General features: G+C 38.8%; 1 protein-coding gene across 1 annotated transcript; it reads right to left on the bottom strand.

Moving 5' to 3' along the window:
- Positions 1–1805: 1805 nt before the first annotated feature.
- On the bottom strand, positions 1806–2744 carry LOC133046208 (olfactory receptor 9G4-like). Its single transcript, XM_061129131.1, has one exon. It carries the CDS (start codon positions 2742–2744, stop codon positions 1806–1808), a length of 939 nt encoding a protein of 312 aa, XP_060985114.1.
- Positions 2745–15276: the final 12532 nt, after the last annotated feature.

Here is a 15276-nt window from a genome sequence, read left to right as displayed (position 1 = left end):
TGGGGATGGTCTTGATCACTGCCTCCTGCACAGTATCATGAACCTCCATCCATAGTCCTTCAGGCACTCTGTCTATCAGATCTAATCCCTTGAATCTATTTTGCACTTTGACTGTATAATCGTAGGTCAGATCTGAATGGTCTAGTTGTTTTCCCTACTTTCTTCAATTTAAGTCTGAATTTCACAATAAGGAGTTCATGATCTGAGTTGCAGTCAGCAGCTGGTCTTGTTTTTTGACTGTATAGAGCTTCTCCCTCTTTGGCTACAAAGAATATAATCAATCTGATTTCAATGCTGGCCATCTGGTGATGTCCATGTGTAGAGTCTTTTCTTGTGTTGATGGAAGAGGGTGTTTTTTTTTTACAACCAGTGCGTTCTCTTGGCAAAAATCACTGCTGCAATCTGTACTCCAAGGCCAAATTTGCTTGTTACTCTAGATATTTGTTGACTTCCTACTTTTGCATTTCAGTCCCCTATAATGAAAAGGACATTTTTTGGGGGTGTTAGTTCAAGAATATCTACTAGGTCTTCATAGAACCATTCAACTTCAGCTTCTTGAGCATTACTAGTCAGGGTGTAGACTTAGATTACTGTGATATTGAATGGTTTGCCGTGGAAACAGAGATCATTCTGTCATTTTTGAGATTGAATCCAAGTACTGCATTTCAGGCTCTTTGTTGACTATGATGGCTACTCCATTTCTTCTAAGGGATTCTTGCCCAGTAGTAGATATAACGGTCATCTGAGTTAAATTCCGCCATTCCAGTCCATTTTAGTTCGCTGATTCTTAAAATTCCTAAAATTCCTAAAACATCGACATTTGACATCTCCTATTTGACCACTTCCAATTTGCCTTGATTCATGGACCTAGCATTTCATCTACATCAATTTAATATTTTGCCAAATATTTGACCCTATATTAAATTAATGTAGAATACATCAATTTTACAAAGACATAAATTTACAATAATATTTTCTATGTACTCATTTAGAGCTCTTGAATAAATATGGTGGAATTACTTGGTAACAATAAATGTGTATAAAATCTTGAGTCAATTTCCAAAAATTTAGCCACTCCAAATATTTTCCCCACAGAATGAACTTTGTGCACTGAGATTCAAAATCAAACTTTATACAAAAAAACCATCAAATTCCTTTTTCTCTCTAAGACTTTCCAAAGATAATCAGGCAGATAAATGTTATGGAAAATTTAGTATCGCTAAGAAGCATAATAAGTTTACCATAGTGGCTCAGTGGTAAAGAAGCCACCTGTAGTTTAGGGGATGTGGGTCTGATGCTTGGGTCAAGAAGATTCCCTGCAGAAAGAAATGGCAAACCACTCTAACATTCTTGTCTGGAGAAACCCAAGGACAGAGGAGCCTGGAGGGCTACAGTTCACGGAGTTGCAAGAATCCAACACGACTAATCATCTAAACCACAATTACAAAATGAAGCATACTACAGTATCTTAAAGCATCAAATACACTAATATCATAGATTTAAAACAGTAAAGTTGCTCAGTCGTGTCAGACTCTTTGCAACCCCATGGACTGTAGCCTACCATCCTCCTCCATCCATGGGATTTTCCAGGCAAGAGTACTGGAGTGGGTTGCCATGTCCTTCTCCAGGTTTAAAATAGTTTAATCACAAAAAAGGAGTAATAAAAACCAAAATGGTTTAATCAGTGTTTCTTCTTTTAAGTATAACATGCTGCATTTACTTGAAATATGGTAATGTTTAAAACACGTTAATAAGCCAATAACTTAGAAAACACAATGAGAACATTCTGCAAAAAAAGACCACCTTCATCTATGAGGTCTTATGGTCTTTGTTGCTTTCCAGAAGGCCTCTTTGACATCTTTGTTTCTCAAGCTATAGATAAGAGGGTTGAGCAGCGGGTTGATCACAGTGTAGAACAGGGCAGCCATTTTGTCTCTCTTCAGGGAGTACGTGGAACTTGGCCTTGAGTACATGAAGAGCAAGGATCCATAGAAGAGCATGACTGAGATGAGGTGTGAAGCACAGGTGGAGAAGGCCTTGCGCCCTCCTGAAGCTGTGCGGATCCTCAGAATAGCCAGAAGGATGTTGAAATAGGAAATTATGATGACGAGAATGCTTGAGAGGACCGTGAAACCCACGAGACCCAAGACGACCTTCTCATAGACCTTGGTGTCTGTACATGACATCTTCACTAGTGGTGGTGCATCACAGAAGAAGTGGTCAATGATATTTTTGCCACAGAAACTCAGGCGAAAAGTGTTGGCAGTATGGGCTATGGCATTCAAGAACCCTCCTATATAGAAGCCAGCAACAAGTCTGGTACAGAGAGAATGAGACATAGAACTTGAGTAGAGCAGCGGGTTACAAATTGCCATGTGGCGGTCATATGCCATGACTGCTAGGAGAAAGCACTCAGTGTAGGCTACGACGCAAGAAAAGAATAGCTGGGCGCCACATTCAGCTAAGGAAAAGCGCTTATCTTCTGAGATACAAGTAGCCAGGATTCTGGGAGTGTACACAGAGGTGTACCAGAAATCCAAGAAAGAGAGACTGCCAATGAAAAAATACATAGGTGTGTGCAGATGGGAATCAATGCGAATTAAGATAACCAGGGTCATGTTCCCTGACAAGGTAACCAAATAGACAGTCAGAAATACTCCAAATAGTATTAGTTGCCACTGGGGGTCTGTTGAGAGACCCAGTAAGATGAATTCAGTCAGGATGGTGCGATTTCCAATTTCCATGTCCACTAGGAGAAAGCTTGATAAGATAAGGAGAAAAAATTGCTGAATTTTCTTTTAGAATAAAGAAATAGAGGTATCAATTAACTCAACAACTGCTAGGAGGCGTATTAATCCCTTACGACGTCAGTAAAATACTGCATCTTCAGTCTGTCACTTGAGAAGACAACTAGAATTGGAGAAAGTAACTGATTTTAGAATTAAGGCTTTCACTTGCTATTTGCTTAATGAGTGAGAATCTGAGCCTCATCAAATGAATGAACAAAATGACACTGAAAAGTTGTCTGATTGAGTTAAGCAGATATATAGGAAAATGTCAGCCAAATGCCTGGTACATGATGAGTGGTCAAAATTTTTGAATATTCTGCATGTATTATTGAGAATCTATGTGTCTAGCATGGTGATGATAGTTCAACAAATATCAATACATTGTGCTGCTCCTGTCACTATTAGTACACATAGAAACACACACACACACACACACACATTTCACTTTGTGTTTGGACAGTGCCCTAAATCCTATACTTAACCCACTTAGTACTTTCCGCAGTTTTTAAGATATTATTATAATCCTCATGTAGTTTAAGAAATGTTTCCAAGGACCTAGAACTGATCAACAGTAGAGATAGTATTTGAAACTAGAATTTTCTGTACCAAGACCTCATGTTCTCAAGTGTTAAGCTGTTGACCTCTCTTATAAGTAAATATATTTTTCTCTTCTTCTTCCGGCTAAGGCAATCCTATAATTCTCTGACAACTTGAATTTCTTTACCTTCAAAGCGAGTTTTTATTCTGCACTTTTATCTAGTTGATGTGAGATTTATATACATAGTTGAAGCATATTTGGATTCAGTAGTGTTGAATATTACAAAGAACCAACTTTGTGGTGTCAAAGCTCCATTGAAAAATTATGAATCCCTCTAGGTTTATATCTTGAACTTCCAGAGCTCTCAGAGATTGAACTTGCATCTCTTACATCTCCTGCATTGACAGGAAGATTCTTAACCACTAGCTCCATCTGCAAAGCCCCCATGGAGACAGTGAGATAAAGCTAAAACTAAGAGAACTGTGATTTACTTTAATGTTAAAATATTAATCTCTGAGGCAAACCAGAGACAATTCTATGCCTATGATGCAAATCCAATTTTTCTACCTCAAGATATATTGGTTCCACTTGTTACTTAGTGAAGTATCTTAATCTTTCAATGACTTGTTATCCTAACCTTTCTAATGTAGCTGAGGGTTCAGAGAGGATGTGACTTGACTGATGACATGATGGTAAAAGCAACTTTGGAGTCCTGAAGGCAATTCCATTTCTTTTCAGCATAAAATGGATTTCTTCTTATTAATACCCAAAACACAGATGCTTTAGTCATATATCCTAGGTTCTGTAAACTTGTTTTAACTTAAATTTTTATAATCCTCCCTCTTGCCACTTGTCTTCATCTATTAGAACTTCAACCAAAGTGTATTATTTACACGATTGATTCCCATACATCCTGGGAGCTTCACAGTTATAGTACCATTGTTATTCAGTTGTATAATAAAACGTTCTAAATATACTCAAACTTAATAGAATTATCTTGGGTGGAGTTTTTGGTTATATTCAGTTCAGTGACGCAGTCATATATGACTCTTTGCGACCCCATGGACTGCAGCATGCCAGGCCTCCCTGTCCATCACCAACTCCTGGAGTTTACTCAAACTCATGCCCATAGAGTCAGTGATGCCATCCAACCATCTTATCCTCTGTTGTCCCCTTCTCATCTGCCTTCAATCTCCCAGCATCATGGTCTTCTCAAATGAGTCAGTTCTTCAACATCAGGTGATCAAAGTACTGGAGTTTCAGCTTCAGCATCAATCCTTCCAATGAATATTCAGGACTGATTTCCTCTAGGATGGACTAGTTGGATTTGCTTGCAGTCCAAGGGACTTTCAAGAGTCTTCTCCAACACCACAGTTCAAAAGAATCAGTTCTTCAGTGCTCAGCTTTCTTTATATTGATAATGTATAAAAGGGGGCATTATAGGTTCTTCCCTTTAGGTACAGTGGCTAAGACTCCACTCTCTCAATGCAAGAGGCCCAGGTTCAATCCCTGTTCAGGCAACTAGATCCCACGTGCTGCACCTAAGAGTTGGCATGCTGCAACTAATAGAGCCTGCATGCTACAATGAACATCAAAGATGTCTCTCAATGAAACTAAGACTTGATGCAGCCAAAAAATTATTAAACATAAATATTAAAAGAAGAAAAAGTAATACTTGGCAAAAAACAAATGAATAAGAAAGCTATAGACACCATCTCAATAGTTACTATAAATTTTCTCTGCTAATTCTCACTTGACTAAAGAATAAAAAATATCTGAGACTTATTAAGCTAATTAAAAAAAGTTTTTATCAAAGTACATTCATTTTTAATGTTGTGTTAGTTTCAGATGTACAGTAAAGAAATATACATATAAATATACAAATATAAATACATTTATATTTATATATCTCCATTCTTTCTTGGATTGCTTTCCCATAGACCATTGTAGAGTATTGACTAGGGTTTCCTGTATACAGCAAGTTCTTATTATTTATAGATTTTATGTGTAGTGTGGTGTGCATGCATGCTCAGTCCCGTCCAGTTCTTTGTGAGCCTATGAACTGTAGCCCACCAGACTCCTCCTCTGTCACAGGATTTTCCAGCAAGAATACTGGAGTGAGTTGCCATTTCCTCCTTCAGGGGATCTTCCCTACCCAGTGTTCAAGCCCAAGTCTCTTGCATCTCCTGCATTGGCAGGAGGGTTCTTTTCCACTAGCACCACCTGGGAAGTGCTTAGATCCATCCATGTGGCTGCAAATACTATTATTTTATTATTTTTATGATTGAATAATATACTGCATATACCACCATAAACATAATATTAATTTTTAATAGAATATAATTTGGAGAACAAAACTAAAATATCTGCACAGACCAATTACTACTCTTCTAAGACTTCCCTTTAAAGAGGAATAAAACTGGAAAAAGAAAAAAAAGTTCTGGCCTATGCTGACAGTTTTCCCAGAAGAAGAGATATTTATATGACCCTGTAAAATGAATCCGATTCTGGCCCCTTGTCAAGGATAATGTGAGAGAGTAGAGGATTTCCATGACAAGAAAAAACATATATCGGATCCTTAACATGAGAGTCTGGTGAGCTAAGAAACTAAGAATGATTAACTTAAAGTGTGGAGAGAGGAATCAGGAATGAGTTTTAAGAATTATCCATTCACTAAGCTTACTGGAAGCCATATTGGGAATTGGGCTCTTGAAACCAACATAAATGGGAACACTGCCATCATGAGGAAGTAACATGGTCAGATTTATATTTTCAAGGTTCAGTTTGACTGCAAATCAGAGAATGGACTGAAAGAGAGGAAAAGTTCCCTCTAAACAGAAATTTCTCTGAAATCCTTAGTTTCCCTGCTGAGGCTACCCTCCAATAAAGGTAGGAAAGAGGCACTCAGAAGTCTTGGGAAAATTACTATGGCTTGTATAAACTGGGAACTTATGATAACAAACAAACTCAAAGACTCTCAGTTTCAATTCTTTTTCTAACTAGGAATGTGTATTTACATAGAAATTTAACCTCCAAAGACTAGGAAAGTCTTAAAGACAAGATCCTTTCAAATTATTAGTTAACAGTGGAAGCACTCTTTCTGTGTTTTTACACAAGAAGCTACAAAATCTTGGAGGGAGTGAATAAGTAAATTTGGTGGAACTTTTAGAACAATCTATTAAAAGACCAAATCATGTAGTCATCATTCTGAGGTCACAGATTAATCATATTATACACTGTATGTGTGTGCAGTATGCTAAGTCACTTCAGTCTGACTATTTGCGATGCTATGGACTGTAGCCCACCAAATTAGCTCTCTAATGGGCTTCCCTGGTGGTTCAGATGGTAAAGAACTCACCTTCAATGCAGGAGACCTGGAGTCAGTCTCTAAGATAGAGAGGTAAATTAACCACAAACCAATGATCTATGTGATTAACATTTTTTAAATGACTTTTTTAAAAAACTGATTTTGTGAGATCAAGAGTAGATTCTCTTATTCTACCCTTTGATCCAGAATGATCTTGTGGTTTGTACTGACAAAGAGTTTGCCACATTGGCAGCACCGTGTCGATATTAAGCATGGATCTCAAGAAACACTGGGCTTCCCTAGTGGCTCAGACAGTAAAGCATTCCCCTGCTATGCAGGAGACCCAGGTTCAGTCCCCGGGTCAGGAAGACCCCCTGAAGAAGGGAAGGCTACCCACTCCATCGTTCCTGTCTGAAGAGTTCCATGGACAGAGGAGCCTGGCAGGCTACAGTCCATGGGGTCACAAAGAGTCAGACATGACTGAGCAGCTAACACACGTACAAGAAACATCACCTGCTTCGATTCTCACTTTTGACATTCTGACACCACCATGTAAATAAGCCTCAGTTAGAGTGCTGAAGGATTACATCTGGTTACGTTCTCTTTTGGACCTCCTTTCTCACAGCAAGCTGGACCCCAGTCATATGAGCGAGTCCATTCTTCCTCACCTAGGCCTCGCTAACATAACAGCTGAACACAAACACATCAGAAAGCCTAGCTGGGAACAGACAGGGCTGGCACAGTCAGCCTTGCACAGCTGCACAGTGGGAATGGCACTTCAGTCCAAATCCTGATTGGATCCCTTGGTGGGTCTGTAATCATGAGCAAGTCTTTTAACAACCTCCAACTCACGCTTTCTCATGTTTAAGAAATGAGAAAAATATCAGTGATAAGTACATAAAAATGTCACCAGAAAATATCATAAAGTAATAACTATTTTCATTCCAAGAAAAATGAGTAATGTCTGACTTATATTTTAAATTTGACCTCAAGAAAAAACAATGTGGCTAAGTTTCCACAAGGAAATCATTTAAGCCAGAATAGTGGTGTCCCCCATAATCTTTCTAAAACCCAGAAAACTTTTACATATATACACACACACACACACACACACACACACACACACACACACACACACACACATATATAGATATACATATTTTTTTGCCTACTCACATGCACTCAATAAAGCATTGGCAGGCTTTGAAATGCACATTTTAGTGCCTTGAATTGATAGGGACAGAGCCTGATGCTAATCACCTATGTGTGTGTCTGTGTGTTTGTTTTTCCTTTTTGTTTCTTTCTTATTGAGGTAGAGTTGATTTACAAGAGTGTATTATTTTCGGGTGTATAGCACAGTGATTCAGTTATCTTTCTGCCTATATTTTAAGGTTATTACAATATATAATTTACTGTTCTGTACAGTGAATCTTTTTGCTTACCTATTAGGACTATGAGAAAAAAAGATACAAACACGTGTGGTTTGAAGAATGCCAGCGTTCTCCCTGGAGCACAATTTCACCCCATGAAAAATTAGTTGATCTTTTTCCAGCATTCAGTTCCTAAGATACCATTTATTAACATCCCTTATAGAATCTATCATAAATATAAGAGTAGAATGGTTGTCTACAAGATCATGTGTAAGAACAGATTAGTGTTAGTCCTCAGTCATGTCTGACTGTTTTGTGACCCCATGGACAGTAGCCCACCAGGTTCCTCTATTCATGGAATTCTCCAGGAAAGAATACGGGAATGGGTTGCCATTCCCTTCTCCAGAAGAACAGATTAGCAATCCTTAAATATGCATGCAGTTTTGGATACATGAACCATTCTCACCATCTCAATTGAAGAGAGAGATGCGATGCGCCACAGAAGAAGAGCACTTTTCTTTTCACTTTAAGATTCTCACATTTTTGTTTCCCTAAATATCAATCGTGTGAGCTTGTTTATTCTAATTATGACTTCCTCATTCTTTACCAGACTTGCAATAAATTTGTGCACCTGTGGATCTCTTTGAGAACACATTAAAAGAACTATTATCTTCTTCCCAACACCCAAAATTTCCTGTGTTTAAACAAACAACAGCTGGGAGCTGACTGTGGCTCAGACCATGAACTCCTTATTGCTGAAGTCAGCCTTAAACTGAAGAAAGCGGGGAAAACCACTAGACCATTCAGGTATGACCTAAATCAAATCCCTTCTGAATATACAGTGGAAGTGACAAATAGATTCAAGGGATTAGATCTGATAGACAGAGTACCTGAAGAACTATGGACAGAGGTTTGTGACATTGTACAGGAGGCAGTGATCAAGATCATCCGCAAGAAAAAGAAATGCAAAAAGACAAAATGGTGGCCTGAGGAGGCCTTGCAAGTAGCTGAAAAAAAGAGAAGCAAAAGGCAAAGGAGAAAAGGAAATATATTCCCATTTGAATGGAGAGTTCCAAAGAATAGCAAGGAGAGATAAGAAAGCCTTCGTCAGTGATCAATGCAAAGAAATAGAGAAACAATAGAATGGGAAAGGCTAGAGATCTCTTCAAGAAAATTAGAGATACCAAGGGAATATTTCATGCAAAGATGGCCATATAAAGGACAGAAATGGTATGCACCTAACAGAATCAGAAGATATTAAGAAGAGGTGGCAAGAATACAGAGAACTATACAAAAAAAAAAGATCTTCATGACCCAGATAATCACTATGGTGTGATCACTCACCTAGAGCCAGACATTCTGGAATGTGAAGTCAAGTGGGCCTTAGGAAGCATCACTACGAACAAAGCTAGAGGAGGTGATGGGATTCCAGTTGAGATATTTCAAATCCTCAAAGAAGATGCTGTGAAAGTGCTGCACTCAATATGCCGGCAAATTTGGAAAACTCGTCAGTGGCCACAGAACTGGAAAAGCTCAGTTTTCATTCCAATCCCAAAGAAAGGCATGCCAAAGAATGCTCAAACTACCACACAATTGCACTCACCTCACACGTTAGTAAAGTAATGCTCAAAATTCTCCAACCCAGGCTTCAATAATATGTAAATCCAGAACTTCCAGATGTTCAAGCTGGATTTAGAAAAGGAAGAGGAAGCAGAGATCAAAATGCCAACACCCACTCGATCATCAAAAAAGCGAGGGAGTTCCAGAAAAACATCTACTTCTGCTTTATTGACTATGCCAAAACCTTTGATTGTGTGGATCACAACAAACTGAAAAATTCTTAAAAAGATGGGAATACCAGACCAATTCACCTGCCTCCTGAGGAATCTGTATGCAGGTCAAGAAAGTAACAGTTAGAACTGAAAATGAAAAAACAGACTGGTTGCAAACTGGGAAAGGAGTATGTCAAGGTTGTATATTGTCACTCTGCTTATTTAACTAATATGCAGAGTATATCATGTGAAATGCTAGGATGGATGAAGCACAAGATGGAATCAAGATTGCTGGGAGAAATACCAGTAACCTCAGATATGCAGATGACATCACCCTTATACCAAAAAGAGAAGAAGAACTAAAGAGCCTCTTGATGAAAGTGAAAGTGAAAAAGTTGGCTTAGAACTCAACATTCAGAAAACAAAGATCATGGTATCTGGTCCCATCCCTTCATGGCAAATAGATGGGGAAACAATGGAATCAGTGAGAGACTATTTTTTGGGGCACCAAATTCACTGCAGAGAGTGACTGCAGCCATGAAATCAAAAGACACTTGTTCCTTTGAAGAAAAACTATGACCAATCTATACAGCATGCTAAAAAGCAGAGACATTACTTTGTCAACAAAGGTTCATAAAGCCAAAGCTATGTTTTTTCCAGTAGTCATGTATGGATGTGAGAGTTGGACTACAAAGAAAGCTGAACACTGAAGAATTGATGCCTTTGAACTGTGGCATTGGTGAAGACTACTGAGAGTCCCTTGGACTGCAAGGATATCCAACCAGTCCATCCTAAAGGAAATCAGTCTTGAATATTCATTGGAAAGCCTGATGTTGAAGCTGAAACTCTAATACTTTGGCTACTTTATGTGAAAAACTGACTCATTGGAAAATACCTTGGTGCTGAGATAGATTGAAGATGGGAGGAGAAGGGGAAGACAGAGGATGAGATGGTCGGATGGTATCACCGACTTTATGGACACGAGTTTGAGAAAGCTTCAGGAGTTGGTGATAGAGAGGGAAGCCTAGCATGCTGCGTTCCATGGAGTCTCAAAGAGTCAGACACAACTGAGAGACTGACTTGAACTGAAACAATCAAACATTGTGAGAGATGAGAAATCCCTAGATATCTATTCGTTGATTCAGCAGTTATGATTCTTAGGTTAAAAACTCAACCCCTAAAAGATTTGCAATGCTAATATTCTATAATTATGAGATGAGTGATAAATACTTTGAACTTCACATGTTTACAGCTGAATTCCTAGCCCTCACTCCCCCAAAAGATTGATCTGCTCATTTCTCTTATTATTAGTAAAGTCTACTCAAGCCACACATTTAGAATCAACCTACCCTCCTTCTCTCCTGCCTCCTCTTCAAACTTCTAAGAAATCCTCATGTCCCTGCCTTCAAAACATGCTGTGAATCTGAGCCCTTCTCATGACCTCCACTGGTAGCATCTTGGTCAAACTAACATTTTTGCCAAAAATATTGCAAAATCCTTCAAATTGGTCTACACATTTCTTCCTCTATAGTTTATTTTCAGTGTATCAGTTGCAATTGTTGTTTACAAAAATAAGAAAGGAATCCATGTAACTCTTGTTCTTAAAAAAAAAAAAAACCTACAAATTTACTCATTTATTTTAAGTTAAAATCAAAGTCTGTGCAGTGGCCCTAATGTCCTTCACAAGCAGGCCCTCCATTATCTACAGATCCTTACCTTCAAAGACTCACTCCTCCTTTATTTATGTTTCAACCTCATTAGACTTTCTCAGTTTCTTAAGAATAACAGTCCCAGTTCAGCATCAGATAAATTGGATCTATCTGTTCCCCGGTGTGAACATCATTCCCCAGATATTTGCAAGACTCACAGTCTCATCTCCTTTAAGTTTCTATCAAATGACACTTTCTGGCATTTCTGTCCATCCTCATCAATCTGTTTTAAATTTTATATCCCCTTCACACCAAAAATCCCCATCCTTCTTATTCTGCTCAGATCCTGCTCTTTTTACCCAGACATAGATTCTGAGGCTGGGAAAGATTGAAAGCCAAAAGGAGAAGGGGACAGCAGAGGTTGAAATGGTTAAATAAGCATCATTGACTCAATGGACATGGATTTGGGGAAACTCTAGGAGATGGTGGAGGACATGGGAGTCTGGAGTGCTGCAGTCCACGAGGTCACTTAGAGTTAGAGTCAATCAGTGACTGGACAACAACTGCAATCCTCCCCCTTTGCTTAAGTTTATTGTCTGTCTTTCTCCATGAGAATGTAGCAACACAGGTCAAAAAGACTTTTCTGTTTTGTTTACTGCTATATTCCAAAGTATAGAACAGTTCTTGGCACCTAATTGTCACTTAAGAAATATTTCTAAAATTAATTAATGGGTAATTACCTTTATAATTTGAAGATGTCTCCTTTCTAACCTTGCTCAAACTCCCCAGGACACATCTTCCCTCAAGTGGTCAGTGTATTATGTCACTAATGGAAAGGAAGAGTAACTAAAGAGAAGATTCATAACCACCAAGACGGACTAAAATAATTTCTGAATTTGAGATGAATTGCAACTAAAGAGTGAATAAAATAAGCAACAAAGAAAATATCAGAGCCAGTCCTGTTGAGTCTCCTGTATAAAAGGACTTCTCAGGTCATGTGATCCCTGAAGCTGCTCTGTCCCTTTCTCCCTTCACTGGAGCACTAAAAATTTGAGGGAAGACTGCATCCTCCTAGCACCAGAAAATGAGGACCAGAAGGAAAATATCACAGACTAGCCGTTTGAACAGCACAGCATTATTAGAACCACTAGAGTCAAAAAAGCATGTCTTTTTTGCCCTCTTATTTTCTCTACTGTGTACATGAATATATGAAGACCCAGCATAGCTACCAGACTGAATTAGAACTCTAAATGAGGGTTACATATAACATGAGTGAAATTCAAGTTAGACGATGTGTGTGTGTGTGTGTGTGTGTTTGGCATAAGAATGAGCCTTTGAGAGCCAGACTAGACTATCTGAGGTCATAGAAAAGCCAGACCACTTAGCCACCCCTGACCCTAGTAGCTTACCCTTGATCCGGATGGACACTCCTGGAAGTGACACCCTTTGCCCTCTCCTCTGATGTTTTAGGGAGCTTTGTTAGATATAAGTGTTTCCTCAATAATCCTTTGGGGGCCTCTTCTACAGAGAAGCCCAGAAATGTGTGCCTCCCTCTCCAAAGACACAATTAGAGCTCATTTAGAGCTGGGGATAACATATTAATTAGTATATGATGAAATGAGGAGCATTTTATTAAAAGCCCACTCTCAAAATGAATATGTCAAATGCAATCATACCTGTGGGTAATTGTGTGTGTGGGCTTCCCAGGTGGCACTAGTGGTAAAGAACCCACCTGCCAGTGCAGGAGACTTAGGAGATGTGGTTTCAGTCCCTGGGTGGGGAAGAGCCCTGGAGAGGGGCATGGCAACCCACAGGATTCTTGCCTGGAGCATCGCATGGACATAGGGCTGCAGAGCTGGATATGCCCGAAGTGACTTAGCACACACAGCATGTGTGTGATAACCCAAATTCTCCAAAGTGTACTAATTGGACTTTTCTAGTCCATATTATGTTGTGATTCATAGTGTTTTTTCCCTCTCCCGTGTTTCACTATCTGTCCAGGCTACACTTCCTTGTCTCATTCATCAGGAAACACTATCCATTCTTGGTGCCATGGATTGAATCACAGCCCTCTAAAAGTCATATATTGAAGATGTAACCTCCAGTAATTTCAAATGTGACTGTATTTGGAGATAGAGATTTTATAAAGGAAATTCAGTTAAAATGAGATGGTTAGAATGAACCTTAATGCAATCTGACTGGTATCTTTATAAAAACAAACAAAAATGGAAACAGGAAAAGAGATACCAGGGATGCTTTTGCATGCACACACACACACACACACACACACACACACACACAGATCCCTGTGAGGACAAAGTAAGAAAGTGAGCATGTGCCAGCAAAGGAAAAGGACATCAGAGCAAACCAACCACGCTGGCTCATTGATCCTGGCCTTTCAGCCTCCAGAGCTGTGAGAAATACATTTCAATTGTTTATGACATTCAGTCTCTGGTATTTTGATACGCCAGCCCTAACAAACTCTAAATCCTCTCTTGAATGTAAAGTTTTTGAAATATTTTTACCTCTCTAATTATCTATTTCTATTTCCTTCTCCATTTCTGTCTGTTTCATACAACAGCTCTCCCATGGCCCTTCACTCTTTTATTTTTTTGGAAAAATATTATTTTATTGGAAGCTTGCCACAACTCTAAATATAGTCGTTCTTTCTTATATATGCTGTCAAGGAAATCTTTGCATCACAGCAAGCAAAAATATAAACATCAGAAAAGAAAAATAAATTTATTTTGAATGACATTTTACAGTAGATATTGTACTTATGAACTCCCAAATAGCACTAACTCATAACAAATGAATAAGTATCTCTGGAATAAAAAAATCTGTGTTTGCATTCTTTTCTCCTTACCTATGATTTATCTGATTGGAACCAAGAGATTTCAACTGTCTAATCATAACAGTGATTGCATAGCCAATATTATTATTCTACATTAGAGATTATAGTATTATACTTCCAATTAATGAATAAGCTGTCATTTGAAATGAAAAAGAAAAAAAGAAATTCTCAGGATCCCAGTAATACTATAAACTCTGTTCTGAGCTAGCATGCCTAGTACTTTTTCCAATTTGTCCAGACTGATTTATTTTAAAAGATATTCAAGAACATCAGTCAGTTCAGTTCAGTCGCTCAGTCGTGTCCGACTCTTTGCAACTCCCTGAACTGCAGCATGCCAGGCCTCCCTGTCCATCACCAACTCCCGGAGTCCACCCAAACCCATGTCCACTGAGTCGGTGGTGCCATCCAACCATCTCATCCTCTGTTGTCCCCTTCTCTTCCTGCCCTCAATCTTTCCCAGCATCAAGGACTTTTCAAATGAGTCAGCTCTTCGCATCAGGCGGCCAAAATATTGGACTTTCAGCTTCAACATCAGTCCCTCCAAAGAACACCCAGGACTGATCTCCTTCAGGATGGACTGGTTGGATCTCCTTGCAGTCCAAGGAGGGACTCTCAAGAGTCTTCTCCAACATCACAGTTCAAAAGCATCAATTCTTCAGTGCTCAGCTTTCTTTATAGTCCAACTCTCACATCCATATGTGACTACTGGAAAAACCACAGCCTTGACTAGACAGACCTTTGTTGAGAAAGTAATGTCTCTACTTTTTAACATTTTGTCTAGGTTGGTCATGACTTTCCTTCCAAGAACATCAGTGCCAACTTAAAAAGACAAATGCAGGCTAGCATTTCTACATTGTTCAGTGATTTTATCTTTTGCTTAATTTATTTATTTCTGAGATTTACAGACTGTTATCAATAACATAGAAACTAATCTTCAAAAACCAATACAAGCAAAACAAACAAACAAACAAAAATAGACTGTTTACCAAAGCCTTTG

The sequence above is a fragment of the Dama dama genome, chromosome 24, assembly GCF_033118175.1.
Source record: "Dama dama isolate Ldn47 chromosome 24, ASM3311817v1, whole genome shotgun sequence".
NCBI classification, from domain to species: domain Eukaryota; kingdom Metazoa; phylum Chordata; class Mammalia; order Artiodactyla; family Cervidae; genus Dama; species Dama dama.
This window is presented reverse-complemented; position numbering and strand designations above follow the sequence as displayed.